The sequence below is a fragment of the Patiria miniata genome, unplaced genomic scaffold (assembly GCF_015706575.1).
Source record: "Patiria miniata isolate m_02_andy unplaced genomic scaffold, ASM1570657v1 HiC_scaffold_20, whole genome shotgun sequence".
NCBI classification, from domain to species: Eukaryota; Metazoa; Echinodermata; class Asteroidea; order Valvatida; family Asterinidae; genus Patiria; species Patiria miniata.
Genome location: NW_024037059.1, coordinates 16431174 through 16448348, shown reverse-complemented (window position 1 = coordinate 16448348; position 17175 = coordinate 16431174). Strand labels below are relative to the sequence as shown.

Here is a 17175-nt window from a genome sequence, read left to right as displayed (position 1 = left end):
AATATTGAGACCAAAGAACGTTTTTTCGAAAAGGTATGAGTTGCTCTACGACTACGAACCTTAACTTTGGAAATGTGTGTCCTGGATGAAAAGATAATTGCGATCGAAAGATGTAGCAAAATCGCTACATCGGCGGCCAAAAAAATTCAGTCTCTGTGGAAGCATCGGGCGTCTGGCCGTACTACAGAGCTTGCGATAGTACTGTACGGCCAGACGCAGTCGGGCTACATTTTTGTGTGACTAAGTCTGTGGAGCAACCGATTTAACGCTTCTCCATGAAATGAAATGAGTAGTGTCTGTCATGACCAAAGCCATGACGTGATTGATAGCTAGATCAGAAGACAAAAGTCGTCATGCATCACTGCACAAGTTAATTGGCATGTTTAACCAAGCCCTACGACTCGTTCACGCGTTTTAACCGGCTTCGGGACAAAAACACAAACATGCAACTGCCGTCTGATGATTCAAGCCGGAACACAGTTCAATGCGCATGGGCAAATGGTCTTTTTAATTCCAAGCGTGCGTAATATGGCAGACCAGTTTGAGCGGGATTGATGCGGTACAAACTCACTTCCCTAAATGATATCATAGGTAAATATATCCTTTAGTTTTTACCTTACGATAATGCTTTCATAGCAAGCAAGTTTGAGAATGTATAAATACTGCGGAAGTTGCCAAGAAATATCAGTTCCAGAGCCCAACGTTCGTGTACGCGTTGGCCGTTGCATTGCGGACATGAATTACTTGCGTGCTTTGGCTTTGCTCGTTTTTTGATCCTTCCATTGTCATGATTGTCTAACTTTGGCTTCAATTACTTCAACTTTCAAGTCATGCCAGTCTTTAAAACTAAAAGCAGTAAGGACTCTTAGTTTTAATCTTGACTTATGTTTACTAAAAATTGTGAACATTTGCTGAGCCTGACATGCCTGAGTATTGTCTTCAAAGTTAAGTGCAAAACTGCAAGCATTCAGCATTGTGTATGACGAGAATTAATGTAACTGATCCATAAGTCATGTAAGTGATGACTGAACATTAAACTGTTTTTCAAGATTTTGTTTGGCAGCATATTTTACGTCGGTAAGTGGCATCGGCACTTTTGACTTTGCATATTCAAAATTAAATGAGCTGTAAATATGGGAAGTTATTTTGTTGTATCTGCCGGCTGCCTCACTCACTCAAGGTAAACTAAGTCTTGTAAGTTTAACTAAGTAAAGGTATTAAACCACTGTCACTTGAATTTGTGGATTTATATTTGAACCGAAAGCAGCCCGAATGATGTTCGCTATCTGGAACTAGGAAAACGACTGTACTCCCTATTTTGTCATATTTTTTGGACAATGGAAAAGGGAAAACAAAGGACAAATTTACTAATACTAGTACTTTGTTAACAAATAGTTACAGTGTTAAAATACAGCCAACATCATGACCAACAGAAAGACAATGTTAGCCTGGGCCTACATTGGCATTTTGCCATTAAATTAATGTTGACATCAGGGCTAGTTTGAAGGTTTAAATGTAAATTCCTGAATGGGCCAGTATATTTTCCAAATGAATGACAGTAACACATTGACTTTCATTTTTTTTAATCCTCCAGGTCTAATTAACTCAGATTAATTCAAAGCTCAGGCCCACTTGACAAGTGTCATTGTAAGGAACTGATCATGTTTGGGGCCAACAAAGCTCCATTTGGGACGTCATCATTTGGGTCAGGTAAAAGAATTTCCAAACTGTAGTGAAACTAATTTTAAAAAGTATGATTTAAAATATCTTTTACAAAAATTATAATGACCTCATGCATTGTCCTGTGTAAAACCATGGTACATATGTAAAACCCTCATCAAAGAGGTTGCATATAAATGCATGATGTAGACAAAGTATTTTTAAATTCATTAAAAAAAAAAAAGGATACATCTTTTCCCTAACTCCCTCGGCATTTTTCTTGGATATAACCTCAATCCTGCAAAATCTTCCAACTGCCTCCATGTAAAAATAGCACACAGCCTCAATCCTGCAAAATCCTCCATTATTTCTTGAATGTGGTCCTTGGAAGGGTACCCACTGCCTCAATCCTGCAAAATCCTCCAGCAATCACTGTCCATGTGTGGAGGCAGAGCCAGTGACATCCTGGAGCAGTGCGGAGGATTTCAAGTATAATATAGACCTACATTTATGCACGGCTGAGCATAAACAACACAAGGTCTGGCCTAAGACCTTGGCGCAGTGCATCCTCCAAAATCAGCAACACACTTTTGCCATATAGCCTCAATCCTGCAAAATGCTCCATATTGCACAGAGGATTTTGGAAGATTTGTTAAGTTTAGGGTTAATGTATAACATCAACAATCCAAGAATTAGAAATGATCACATACTATGGTCTTGGCAGGTGGTTTTGCTTCACCCACTGCTAGTGCTACCCCATTTGGCCAGCGTAAGTTCCTGTTTTGGATGAGTTCATATCCAGAGCTAATAATTTTCCATTCCATTATAAAAACAAAATCTAAATTTCCCCTTCACCTAAAAGAAGAATTAATCATTTAATTATAACTTAGAGCTTTAGATATCTATTGATTTATACTTTCCTGGTAATGCTGGAGAAATATTGGCTCTTTGTAGTTAGTCAAATCACTATAAAACAAGCACATTGTTCAGCAATGCCCCTTGTTAAAGCACAATACAATACTATCTTTGCAATGTTTATGCATATTATGGACAGGTATGTCAGCCTTATAAGTTGAAAGCTTGTCGGCCCATCACTAATGGTTATATAACAGCCATGCACATAAGTAATTGAAAATGCAATGCAGTTTTTCATGTGCTCTTACACAACATTAATCAACATTTGCTAATATTAGCGTTCGTCAGATTAACCGTAAACACATAACACATGACTTTCTTCATTCATCTGTCACCATGATTTGTTCTGCACAAAATCAACATCACATTTGGAATACCAGTATACAATGTACACTATTATACACAAATTTCCTTTTGAACACTGCTTATTTCTCCGCTTGTCATGAAAATAGTTAAATTGAGGTAAAAGGTTACTAATTATTTTTTACATTTAATAATTTCTCTCGCAATTGAGTCATATTTGGCGCTTAAGAGTGGATTATTTTCTTCAGTGTAATCAATTTCTTAAGTTCGACCCAAAAAAGTTGTTGTGTTGCCCTCACATGAAAATATCAGGAGGGTCGGTCAGTCGGGTTTTTTTTTTTTGGGGGGGGGTTATACATAGTTAACATAAAGGCCTACCCTTTCTTCTATTCCATTCGGTTACCAATTCTCCTCTGCCAACGTACATGAACCGTTTAGGCTGCATGTGCTGCATGCGTCAGTTACACAGACAAAATACAGTAAATTCGAACTGTACTTTCATTTAGTTATGTACATTTGTAACAAAAGGCAAAATTATGGCACTACAAAGAAACGGTAACGGTAAAGTTAAAGTTTAAGAAAAAAAGAAAAAGAAAAAAAAAAGACAGCAGATTATGAATTTTGGTCAGTTGGATGAGGGTAACACAATTTCTTTTTTTGGCCTCATGTTAGTGCAGAAACTCCACTTGCAATAAGCATTAGCAGCAGAATCCAAATTCTACTATTGAATAATATTCCTTGTCTGATTCTTGCTTGTAGGTGCCAATGCATTTGGTTCTAAGACACCAGGAGCAACAGGATTTGGTACTCCATCAGCGTTTGGTGCCCAGACTCCTGCAGGTAGTCTGTTTGGCACTGGGGCATCTGGGGGCCTGTTTGGTAGCACAGGGAACACCTTTGGAGGTAACACCTCTTCAGGTAAGGAGATTTCACTTTGATATTAAAGCTTCATGGAGAGGAATGTATGATATAAAGAGACCTAACCCTGTCATCGGAAGTATTTTGACTAAATTAAGAACCTTCTTGATTTGGCTGAAATCCACTTATTTGAACAGCCTATAAGGATTCAATACATTAATCATAGATTTGTATACATGGAAAGTGTGTCGTGATTGACATAGTACGTTGCTTTGTGTTTGTTGTAACTTGAGAGAAGCTGTAGATCAGTCCGAATTGATTGCCAGTGATCCTTAATTTCATTCATTGTACTGCAAAGAAATGAAGTTATGTGCAATAAATATTTTCCAATCTAAAAATATTTGAGAAAACCTGAGAGCAGGTTATCAGTAATACTGTTTTTTCTCTATCTCTCTCTCTCTTTATTCAATTGCAGGCATGGGATTTGGTTCCAATACTTCCAGTGCTGCAGGCACATTGTTCAGCAGCACATCAAATGCCGGCACTACGGGTCTATTCTCAACTCCTGCAACATCTTCCTCCTTTGGCAACTTTGGATCAAAGGGTAAGTAAACTATGTTTTGAACTTGATAAAAAAACTGGTTTTTTTTAATGTTGCTGACGGTGTTATAAAATGGAACCTTCCATTTCCTGTATTAAATATCTTGAATAAGGCAGTGTAACCTACATGTTTTGGTTCAGTGTAACCTACATGTTTGCCATTGGTTCACTTGGTGCAATGTCAAAGGTCAAATCTGTCTTACCATTGCTGCCATTGGTTGTCTCCTCTTAAAGGTTTCAGGGATGACTTTTGTGGCGTTTACTTCTGGTTCCAGCTTTGGTGCAGACTGCAGACATGCATCAGGCAATGTGCTATTTAAATTCCCAGAAATGGGATACCTTAGGAGTGGGTAGAAATACTGACAATAATTGAGGTTCAGTAAAAAGTTGATGTACATGTACACCGATACCTGTGTCAATATCAATGTAGATTCGCTGTACTTAAATCGAAATCAGTCATTGGTTAGTCTTATCGATGCCAGTTTGGATTGGTTGAAACAAGTCTGTACCATGTTGAAACAGATATTTTACAAGCTCTTAAATATCTACAGTCATTTTGGGACTTACTAAGGGCAGGAGTACATGGAGGTAAAATTATTGAACAACTAGAACACTTAATTGCAGCCAAACCATTTTAGCAAGTCAAAAGCAATTTATTTTTCAAAAGAGTTTGTGTGACATCTGTTAGGAAAAGGGTTTGTTAAATTAAATCCATTGATGTTATTGAGTGACCTTGGCCATTCACGTGATCAATCTTTCCAATTCCATCCTTCTATCTGATCCATCATTCTGTATCTCCAGGCCCCAACCCCATGCCCCTCCCTCCTTTTTTTCCTGGAAACCTCTTGTGACATCCAAGCAGTATTAATAAGCAAGTCATATTTTAACCAATTGCCCAGAGAACGTTGTCAGATTCGCCTCAGACTTGAAATTGGAATTGGCAGGTTGGAAGGGTGACAGGACTTGCTGTGGTCCCAAATGAAGCTTAAATCAAACAGACCTTCCGGTGAAATGCTAATTAAATGCAGACGTAGGAAAAATTGCCAACCCCTTAGTTGCTTTTCGCTGTTTGAAATAATTGATTTACATGTGACTGTTGATTTGAGTCAATTGACATATTCGCAGAGTGGAGTTAAAATGTTTAACCCTAACCCACCTCACTCCTCCAAAATCCTCCTGGTGGTTTTGGAGGATTCTAGAGGATTGAGGATGAATGGTGATTGAATCAAATGAGGATTCTGGAGGATTGAGGATGAATGGTGATTGAAGCACATGAGGATTTTGGAGGATTGAGGATGAATGGTGATTGAAGCACAAGAGGATTTTGGAGGATTGAGGATGAATGCATTTTGAGGCAGGACTGTCTGATGATTTTGAAGGATTTGGCGTTGGTTATCCTTCATTTAAACACGAGTACAAAATTTTGGGATGAGGAGGATTTTGGAGGATTGAGGATGAATGCATTTTGAGGCAGGACTGTCTGACAATTTTGAAAAATTTAGGCGGAGTTGCAAAATTTTGGAGGATTTTGGAGGATTGAGGATGGTTGTAAGCAACAAGGGCCTAGGGGGTTAGGGTTTTAATCAACTTGTTAATTTTTGGAAGAATAGTCTTCCTGACAATTTGCTGAAGTAGTTGTTCAAAGTGGAAGAATGTCTTTTTTTGTACAATCTCTGACTGGAAATCGGAATTACCATTGGAATAGCTGGTGCCTAGAGCTGTACATTGACAAGACCCAATAGGGAATGGCAGGGGTGGCATCACTTAGATAAAGATACGCAGTCAATTGAATTGAGGATGTTAACCATTAGTGTTGTCCTAATGCGCAGTGTTGGGATTGAAGCTTGTACTGTAACTCAAGGGCTAGGCTTAGGAAGGGATATATGGGGAGTGAGGCACATGATTGGTTATTCCTATGGCGTCGTAGAGTAGTAGAGTGATTTCCTGCTGTCAGTGAGGATGTCACCCTTCGACAAGCTAACTTTCTCAGGAGGGCACTGAGAGTCACAGAGCCCTGTGAAATTGAACACGAGACACGTGGCTGTGTTGAGTATACCTCAAAGGACTTTCCCCTCTGTAATATCCTGCCGCATTATCAGTCATCAAATGAACTTTTCACCCCTATTTAGTCTCCAAAATCTTTCTCCATGATCCCCCTTTTACCCCCCCCCCCCCTCAAAGTTTCTTTCACGATCGACTCACATATGCCAAACTCAGTATGCGTGCATCGTGATTGAAATCCCATCTACCAAGTTGGTGTTTTTAAGCTGAGGAACAATGAGCGTGCAGTTTGCCCCTAGGGGTACGCTCAGGTGCTTGGGAGACTTGCTACTGGTGTCGGAGACAGGTGAGTCAGCAGACTCTCCCCACCGTTTCACCTCGCCCCCCTCCCCCACCCCATTGCCGATTGGTTGGAGACATGTGACCGTCTTGCCTGAGCACTAAAATGTTTGCACTTCGTCATTTGGCACCGTTACATTCAGAAAGCCTCATTTGGGCAGTGAGAGATGGTGATGACGTACTCTTAGCTGATGACTTAATATACATGGGGAGATTGCTGGCTGTGACCATTACTTGGAGTTCGGCGAGTTAATCCAATACATGTACAAACTCTAAGTTCTTGTGAAACATTCAAGTCTTAGAGAGTTAATCATCTTCCCACTTTATTTGTGCTGATCCAAATTCTTCCAAGATGGTGGACATGTCATTGTGGCCCATTTTTGCCATGGGTCGATACTTTCCAGGCTCTTCAGTTCCAGGTAAGGGCAACTGCAGGCTTTCACATTGACATAGATCTGCTAACCTACCTGAAACTTACATTTAATGGTAATATACAACATTCGCTTTTGCTGTAATTTTCAGAAATGGATTGGTTTGGGGGTTGGTATTTTAGAGCAAATAATTATTGTGACACTGACCTGTTTAAAGTTTTGTGTTCATATATGCTAAGGGAAAAAACCAAGAAAAATATGCTCTCCTTGTAGTTTGGTTCCCTGACCCTATTTCAGTCAAAACGGAGCAATTGATAGATGTCAGGGAATTGTCAGGTCAGAGAACCAGACTAGCTGGCTTGCACCCGTTCATGGATGTATAACCAATTCACTGACAGTCTATTTCTATTATTCACTGATAGCTAATTAAGGTATTTTATAATGATGTTTGCAAATGTTGCGTATTACCTTCAATTAGTTTATGGCTATGTCAGTATTTGATTTAAGGTTGAGTCTAGGCTGAGTTTTTTTAAGTAGGGAATTCTAAGTTTTGATTAATAATGGAGGCCAAATGGCCTACAGACCAAATAGATATCATGTCATATAGTCCATAGAATCTTTTTTACTGTTTCTATAAAAATTTCCTCTCTCATATCAATAGAGTGCACCTTCACAGTGCACTCGTATAGACTTTCCTTTTAAGACAAGGTATGAAAAAGACTAGCATGGCTTGCAGAGGCACTTTAAATTCCCACTGAGGCAAGGACTGTATGAAGTGTAGACTGGTGGATGTAAGGTTTGCTCTTTACAAGAGCACTCGGCAGATCCATTTATATTTCTTCTGATCAGCCGGTGTGTTTACTGGCAAGCATGCCCATGTTGTGGTGTTCATTAACGGGTAGTACGAGAACCGGGTATTGAAGAAAAACACAGATACCAGTAAAAGAAACCCAACTGATAAATCAACATCCCGGAAGTTATCTGAAGGGCTTTATAGCTTTACGGTGTCAACTGCAACTTTCTCGAGCGTCGTCTGTCGGGCATTAAAATGCACATAAACGTGAAATCTGTTTTGGTTTTCCATGTAGCCAGGTTTTCATTTGGAAAATTCCCAACAAATGGCATATAAAACTTTTCTTTTTCATTGTCTGAGAAGTTACTAAAGTAATTTGTAAAGTTGGTTACGGGAACCCGATCCCTAACTCTGGTTCCTGATGTCAGCAGTAGGGTACTCTGGGCACACCCTTAATTTATGGTCTAGATCCAAAATGACAGGATTAGAGTTTGTTTTCATTTGATTTGTCTTTTATTTTAAAACTTACTTGACTTGGAAGGAGATCCATGTATTTCATGAATGAATTCATAAACATGAAGTTAATTTTTGAGGCAACATTGAGGTCAAGTTTCAAACTTTGAGCTAGGTTTTAGTGTTTGTCGTCATCAAGCCTACAGCAAGACCAATTAATCATACCTCTACTAACAAAATTAGAAGCTATTTTTGAAGTGAACCATATTTGCACTCTGGTAGTATGCACGCACTTCCACCAACAGGGTTAACCAAATGCTTCGTCTTTAAGAATACGAGCGGCATGCACGCAAACGTGGTTCCACCTCAAAATAGCTTCTAAGTTTGTTCACCGATTAAGCGTATACATACAGTAGCGTTCAATATCATAGCTTGATATTGATTACTGTCATGCCTAATTGATGGTCCTTATTTCATGATTTCCTTCTCGCCAAGTTTCTGCAGGGTAAATGACCTCACAACAGCAGGATTTCTTTCATGTGGCCTCCGTTTTTACACTTATCAGCTGTCATTTTTTCTGGATATGATTTTAAAGTTCACAGAAAGTATGCCAGATATTGAAACGTGGGGGAAGGGAGAGTTTAAATTTGGCTTGACAGGTGTCTGTTTAATGTAACTCAATGTCAGTAATATGTGTGGACATTTATAAAGCGCTAGTATCCGCAAAGTCATAACTTAGTGACATTCACCTTAGCATTGGTCATCAGGTCTATAAATCACTTTTGATACTTGCGACGTTCCCTAGAGTCCGTGGCTGTCGTAGTTTATCGTATAGAGCTGCTATAGAAACCACCGCGTGTATACCCTCACACTCACTAGTTAACTACGGCGGTATAGTGTAGGAGAAAGTCCCTCAAATCTGAAGACTTAAGTCTGAAGCAGTAGGCCTGAAGCAGTAGGCCTAGGCCTGGAATTTGAAAAAGTAATACACAATTTCTACAAATTAAAAAGAAAGTATAATCGAAATTATAACACATTCGCGTGTGAAGTATAAGAAATACTTAGACATCCTTCTGACTTCAGACTTGATGGGAGATGTGTTAATGATAACTGGATATTGCATGATCCAATATATCCTGCACTTTGCACTCTGACGTTATGTACAAACAGGGCAAGTTGAACATTTAGTATCTCAGTTACTGACGTTAGCAGACTGGTAAAGCAAAGAGGATGGTTGCAGCATCATGCAAGAATGGATTGGAGTCAAGGAACAAGACCCAAGTTGACCTTAACCTTGACAATTATCCAGTGGCCTGAATTCCTTGATCAAATCATTTCTTAAATCTCTATCTCTCCGATGGTTAAAAATCCAAAGGTCAACAGGAACAGGTTTTTTGGGACATTTTTGGCAGGTCACCAGAAGATTCATCTAACACCCTGCGTTTTTATTTGCAGGGAGCAGGGTGCTTGCAGTCTCAAACTGACATTAAGCATGAGACGCCTACACCCCCGGTAATGGGCTGTCATGTTAAAAACATCAACCTAAATCCCTAAGGCTACTGGCCTGGATTGGGGGCAGGGAAAGTAGCTGTATGTAATCCATCCAGTTTAGAGAAAAACAAACGAGCCAGATCATACCTTGAACCTTAACTAGTCCCCCATTACCCACTTATTCCCACCAGACTGGATACCTTGTTCATAAACAGGTGTTTGATTTGAAAGATGATTAAGTTGTGATTCATCAAGGAAAAAAAATGTTCTGAAAATGAAAGTGGAGAGACAGAGGTTTGGTTCTCCAATGTTTTTGGAGAAATGATATCAACATTTACAACCTGTAGAGTGAGGATGCTTTAGAAGTTTGGAAAATAGCACGCACTGTCAAAGGGCCACATGATGTATGGAAATGGTGCAACGAGAAGTACGCCTTTAATTCTACCGCATTCTGATGTCCATTTGATTGCTAAGGGGAAGCATAAACTTACAAAAGACTCTCAAGACACTGCAGTTATTAATAACAAAACCTTTAAACGCTGTCACTTCTTGAACATCAAGTCTCACGATGATGGTAGAGACTCCAGGAAGATGTAACCACAGCAACCCAGATTTGTTTAGGGCCAGTTGTTGCCCTCCAATCGTTGAAAGTGACAGGCTAGTCAGTTGTAGTAGCTCCTTTCCTGTCTGGTAATGACAGAAAGCGGTTCAGTACTGAGCCACTAGCTGTCACGCCTAGAGCCCCCCAGCCAAGTCACTCCGTTGATGGACAAGATATAACAACGTTCATGTACGTGTGCACGCATTATCGCAGGTGTGTAACCCCCCTGGAAACTGTGCCATGCTCATTGACTCATCACCCATGTTACTGTGGTATTAGCCAGGGGGGTGCCAAACTGCAATTTGGGTGGCCTGTCACGTTTGATGAAACACTTAACCATTTGTCACGCACATTTAAGTTACATTATTGTATCTTTGCCCTTTTAATGGTCTTGATCGTTCTTGATAAATAGTGTCTTTTAATTCGTTTCCACTTTTATTTCCTAACTGTTGGCAGGTTCAGATAAAAAGATTGAGTTCTTAGCCCTAAATAAGAGTGTTGAATCCATCAAAGACATCCCAAGAGGGGATGTGGTCTGTTATGCCTTAGTTCAAATCACTAAATGTCTTGCCTGTAGCTATAGACAAACTGGGAGGAGGGGGTGGGAGAGAGAATGTCAATGTATCCCTCGTAAACCCCAGTGGAAATTGATGGACATGATGAAGGAAGTTTCTTAATAAGGAAATCAGTTCATCAATTGTCTGAAATCCATATTTATCCGAAATTGTACGCTTTGTACAAAAAAACCCCACAATATTAGATACTATCCACTGTAGTCAACTTATCATTTTTTTTTACAAGTATAGTGCTGAACCATGAAATGAAGCGTTCTTTCAGCTGTTGAGGTTTCAGTCATTCAACACAGTGATCTAAGCAAGACTCACAAGAAATAACTCACATTCCCCAAATGTGCATACAAGAGATTCTTGATTCCATTTGTATCTTGTCTTATCTCCACCTTGTCTTTGTAGCGTTTGGAGGGACAGCCCCCACTGGTATGTTTGGCCAGACTACCACATCAACAGTACCCTTTGGTCAGACGGCTACAGCAGGTGCAACAGGGGGCTTATTTGGTGCAGCGAGTGGGGGATTGTTTGGGGGCACACCCCAGAATGGAACTACTGTCAAATTCAACGTGAGTTGTTGTTATATTATACAGCTGTGTTTAAAGACAAACTACTATTTTAGCTTTGTTTCAATATCCCACGCTTTACTCTCAAGACGAAAAAATTGAAAAGTGATGAATGGCCACAATGTGTAGTTTATCAACTCTTTAATTTGGTTTTAACTATTTTTGAGATAACATTTAACAGTTGAAGCAATTCCGTCACTACTTGTAGTTACATTGTATTCATGTTGTAACTGTAATGCAGATGTGTGATTCACTTTATGTTGGAAAGGAAAAGTTTCCTGGGCTTTACTGATGAATTGCATGCGGTAAAAAAAATGTTAGCCGATCAAATGTTCTGCTTTTAATTATAACAACTGCCGAGTTTTTGACAGCTGATCCAAGTCGGCCTTTAGTGGGTTGTGCACAAGGGACACATACATCAAATGAAATGAGTGTGGTATTAGTAATATACTGTCATCATGTCAACACTCTGTATCACGTTTCAGTTACCAGATAGACTTGAAAATGGCAATCCACAAAAACTCTCAAGAGTTGTAGAGTCAAAAACTTGCCGCAAGGGTTGAATGTACATGGGAATTAAATGTATTATAGTATTCTTTCTCTGTCATGTCTGTGATTAAAGGAATGAGTACGGACTAGCGTGGGATTCGAGCATGGAACTATTTCTCACTTCTTTTCTAAAATGCTTAGTAGAGACGAAGCAAACATATAATCACCGTACACTCATGAGGCCCCCTTCAATGAAGAAACCACTGTGCACGCTATTGTACAAAGCAACTGCCTGGTGACGGATTATCTGAACAATAGCTAGCACAATGCTTTCGCAATTGAAGGGGGCCTTCGTGATACCATTGATAGTGTTTCCGGATTGGCCAATAAGTTGTGAATTTTGAAGTGTGACCTTGGATGTGTCTGAGCAAACAAAGTACCTGTTTTCTTTTCGCTGCATAAGCAGAAAATATAAATCATAACAAACCTTATGATATGAGAATTAGAAAAATACCAATCAGGAAAATAAGAACAAGCACACAGTTTTATCAGATTGTATTAGTTTCTTAGGTTGCATACATTTTGTGAACACTGCAGTTAAAAGACTGGCTGGTGATTTTTTTCCCCTTGTTTTTTTTTAGCCTGTTACCAGCACCGATACCATGGTCAAGGGTGGACAGTCAACCAGTGTCAACACAAGACATCAGGTCATCACAGCTATGAAGGAATATGAAAACAAAAGTTTTGAGGTATCAAATATAGATTTTTGATTTTTAAGGCATATTTTAGGTGTTGCATTAATGTAATGTACTTTAAATTTTCAATGTTATTTTTTAATATTATAAGGTTTCTGCTTACTTGAATATTTCAGGAGTTACGTATGGAAGACTATACTGCCAATCGTAAAGGACCGAGTAGTACAGGTCTACTAGGTCAAGGTATGACCCAAGTGGACAATAAGGCGGGTGGATTGTTCGGCCAACCAACAGCTTCGTCTGGTGCTGGATTCACCTTTGGTCAGAATAAATCAACGTTTGGCACAGGAACACAGTGTGAGTATTTAACGTTTTATCTTGGAATTGTTTTTGTCTTTTAAATTATTTTTAATGTCTAAAACGTATACTTTTTTTTGGGGGGTGGCTCGTAATGCATTGTTTTTGCTGTATGTTTTCAATTTTCACATAATTTGTTTTAGAAAGATTTTCAATACGGAAACCTTGATCCAAGTTTTTCCATTTGATGATAACAGTACATTTTTTTCAATAATTCTGTAGCTGCCTTTGGTACCAGCAGTGCTGGTTTGTTTGGCGCTCAGCAGACACAGCAGACTGGAGGGTTATTTGGTCAGAAGACAGGTTTTGGTACAACGGGGAGCACTGGATTGGGGTTTGGAGATAAGTCAACCTCAGCATTCGGTCAGACTGCAACCAAGGTAAGTTTAAAACCACAAAAAAATTCAGGAATGTTCAAGATTTGTCTGAAAGAGTTTATATTCATGTATATAATTCTTACATGTTGCATCCTGAAAAAGTGGCTCAGAAAAGTATGAACCAATGCTTGTGTGGTTGAAGAAAGCAAATGGAATTGGATTTGAGCCTTCAACCCTGGAGTAATTATTTTGTTTGTTTTTGAAATGTACATTTATGTCACTATATACACATGTTGTAGTGATATTAAGATCTTTGTCGTATTCACCTGGTTTATGTTACTCGCTAAGAGCCATCATTTCACCTGTTCAGAAATGTTTGGCAATACCGTAATTATCAGATTTCACATCTTGACATCTTGTTTTGGTGGCAGTCACAAACACTCTATCATATCCCATTGGCCTGACAGAGTCTCTTTGGTCAGCCTGCTTCAACCCAAAGCATGAGTTTATTTGGCTCTACACCTGCTAGTGGTACCACTGGGTTTGGGACAGGGAGCACATTTGGTGGCACTACGGGATTCGGTCAAACCCAGGTATGTTGAAACAAACTTGGAGTAAACAACGATTGAACTTGAGTCGTTGACCCTTACTGCACTGGTGTTTTCCTATGAAACTTTCAGATCTTTCAAAATCATCCTTGTTCTGTTTCTAGATTAATATCACAAAAGAGATTAATTCATATGGTGTTTCCGCAAACTTACCCTGCTGTTATCCTCACCATGCAAACTTTTCACCCTTATCGGAAGACTGGGTGTTTATAAACTTTTAAGGGCATCCAGCTTTGTTCAAAGTAAAAGTGGCTGGCGGACCTTTTTCATTTAACCCTCCTAGTGGGAAGTCAGTATTCAGAGCAATAGTTGAAACCCTTTCAAACCCTGCAGGTCAGTTTCAGGTGAAGGGATATGAAGTGTTAAAGTAACTGTGTCGCACAGAGAGTCACTGCATACAAAAAAGCATGGTGGAGAGTATTTGCGTGCTTGTCCTGAGCTTGACCACACAAAGGAATTGTGCAGGGATTTGAAGTGTTATGCATACTTCACAGAAGATTACCTGAAAGGAATTTGAAGTGTGGGTGCTACTCTATGGGCAAAAGTGGTTGTGCAAAATTTGAAGGATTGTGAAGTGCAGAAGACGAGGAGGGTTAAAGTACTTGAAAAGTCCCTTGGGAATTTGCAGGATCTTAGAGGGTATGAGTAAGAATATCAATGTCACAGATCTGATTCTTGAGTGTGATTGTACTTCTTATGTGTGAGTAAATGTGTACGATTTTTCCATTATGTTGGTCATTTTGAATCCATCCGTTGCCTTGGTTCTTACAGTGTTTCTTACGATTTTTCCCACAGTCCAGCAGTTTGTTTGGAAAGCCGTTAGGTTTTGGAACCACGACCACAAGCACTGGACTGACCCTTGGTTCGGGTACCAGCACAGGTCTGTTTGGACAGCAGAACAAAACTGGATTGTCTCTGGGCACCGGGGGAACGACAGGATTTGGTAAGATTTAAGACTAGAAAGGCCTTGGGATGTGAATTCCTTTCAACATGAAATGAGTTTGATTTGCAAGGTGTTCCATTTCAGATTTCTTAGAAGGTGTTCCATTTCTTAGAAGTTTAATTACATTTTTAAGTGGAACAAATCTGGGGTGGGGCTTGAACCTCACCTGTGACCTCCGGATTGCTGTTCCGGTGCTCTACCAACTGAGCTATCACAGAGCTGGATAACTCAGTTGGTAGAGCACCAGACTGGCAAACCAAGAGGTTACAGGTTCAAACCCCGCCCCAGTCATTTCTTTGTTCAACTTTTAAAACAATAATATACTGCGCCTAGTCAGTTTCTCTTAGTGGTATGTTTGAACAATTTCAATTAATGTTTGTGTTAGTTTGAATCATCCTTAAGTAAATTCTCTAATTTTTTTCTCCTTTTGATCAACAGGTACCGGTTTTGGCACGGGTGCCACCCAGTCTACCAGTCTCTTTGGCAACAAAGGAACGACGGCAGGCTTTGGAGGTCTAGGCACTGGTCTAGGCGGAGGACTAGGGACGGGATTTGGTACCACCAATACTGGATCCTCACTGTTTGGTGGCGCTACTAGTAAACCATCCACTCTGGGTGGACTAGGAGGCTTCGGAGCTACAAGTAAGTTGAAATTGCTTCCAGAGGAGGATTTTTCAGTTTTTTGATTGAAAAGGAGGGGGTTGCTGGGGAGATGTGAGGGGATTGCAGAAGGGATGTTCAACAGGATACTGATTTTTTTTAATTGAATTGTTTTCCCAGCTGGCCTAGGTGGTGGTCTGGGGACTGGAGCCGGACTTGGCATTGGAAGCAACACGGCTGGTATTGGAGGGTAAGTCTGGTGGACATTAACCTAACAGATGTTAGGTGTCTTAGGGTTTTCGTTGTGAAATGAGTTTAGAATCTGTGTGATCTTGTTTATTTGTAACTGTCATGTTCATTATCTTTGCAGTCCTACAGTCGGTCTGGCAGTGCAAGATGCACAGGCTCAACAGCAGCTTCTAGCAATCTTCAACTCACCATACGGAGATAATCCACTCTTCAGGAATAGACTCACAGTAAGTAACCTCCCCCTCCCCCTCCCCCGGCCTTCCCCTTCCTACTTGACTTCCCCAGTGGCCCTTGAAACCCACCCACTATCACCCACCCACCCACCCCTACCCACCCCCGATCACTCACCCCCATTACTCACCCCCATTACTCACCCCCATTACTCTGAAGTTATTCTTATCCTACATAACCCCAACCAACTATCTTCTTGCATATGTTCACTCTTTCGCCACTGTTTCTTGTACTGATTTTCTCTGTTGATTAATTTTCTTCCAGGATTCTGACAAAAGAGAGGATATTTTGAAGCCAACAAGCAAAGCAGCACAGAAAGCATTGACTACACCACTGCAACACAAGGTAAATAGATTCAACTGTGTCAGTTGACCAACATCTCTAAAATTGATGATGCCAGACTTATTTGGATTGTCTCTGAACCTGGAATCATTGGGGTGTGGAAAATACCACCTGTTCTTACTGAGAGCCCACCCATTTATGTTGCATATCAGCTCATTCTAACTGAAACTGTACCAGGAAACTGCTGTGTTTCAATTAAATGTATCTTAAGACACTCCTTCTTTTGTCAGAAATACTCAAATAAATGCCCATAATAAATATTAAGGTTCTTTTAATACTTTTGTTTTCACTCTCCAGGTATCTGCCAGGCCAGCTGCTAAACTTCGGCCCAAACCATTGCAAGGTGTCTCCCATAAGGTACGGTACAAATTGCTAAATCCCCAAGTACTCTTGTTTCAATAGCGAACTTAAATTATCCATTCACGTGTAATTAAAACAGTAAGGAAAACAGTAGCAGGTACATACCTGTGATTGCATGCTTTTGTATGAAAGATTCCACGAAGGGTGTAAAAAAACGTCTACAAATTATCATGAATTTATGGCATAAATTATGCAATTTCTCTCTTTTCTTTTCAGTCTAAACTGTTTGAGGGATTGGATGATGAGGACCCAACACTCAACTCTGAGATGTTTGTACCAAGGAGGAGTGTCAAGAAACTGGTCATCAAGAAGAAGGAAGATGTAAGTCTAATTTCTCTTCCACCTCCCTCCCCTAAAAACGAGAGATGATTTATGAAACCTAAGCCTTGTAAACCCATTGATTTTGCTTGACTTGAAGGGCCAGTCCATTGTCTTCAGACGAGCAGACTGACTGACAGACCGACTGAC

General features: G+C 39.9%; 1 protein-coding gene across 4 annotated transcripts in view; it reads left to right on the top strand.

Moving 5' to 3' along the window:
* The first annotated feature begins 498 nt into the window (after window positions 1-498).
* Window positions 499-17175, top strand: part of LOC119727596 (nuclear pore complex protein Nup98-Nup96-like) — a 29299-nt gene continuing 12622 nt past the window's right edge. For 2 of the 4 annotated variants that reach the window (XM_038199544.1, XM_038199542.1), the window contains exons 1-17: window positions 499-591; window positions 1595-1710; window positions 2384-2428; window positions 3637-3795; window positions 4211-4339; window positions 11356-11519; window positions 12647-12754; window positions 12877-13057; window positions 13280-13437; window positions 13842-13967; window positions 14778-14925; window positions 15364-15567; window positions 15706-15775; window positions 15896-16001; window positions 16270-16350; window positions 16645-16704; window positions 16924-17028. In XM_038199544.1, the coding sequence (XP_038055472.1) occupies window positions 1662-1710; window positions 2384-2428; window positions 3637-3795; window positions 4211-4339; window positions 11356-11519; window positions 12647-12754; window positions 12877-13057; window positions 13280-13437; window positions 13842-13967; window positions 14778-14925; window positions 15364-15567; window positions 15706-15775; window positions 15896-16001; window positions 16270-16350; window positions 16645-16704; window positions 16924-17028 (1893 nt within the window). In that variant the 5' untranslated portion in view covers window positions 499-591; window positions 1595-1661. Of the gene's footprint in view, window positions 592-647; window positions 856-1594; window positions 1711-2383; window positions 2429-3636; window positions 3796-4210; window positions 4340-11355; window positions 11520-12646; window positions 12755-12876; window positions 13058-13279; window positions 13438-13841; window positions 13968-14777; window positions 14926-15363; window positions 15568-15705; window positions 15776-15895; window positions 16002-16269; window positions 16351-16644; window positions 16705-16923; window positions 17029-17175 lie in introns of those variants that run through there. The other 2 variants (XM_038199543.1, XM_038199545.1) reach the window with 2 other exon arrangements.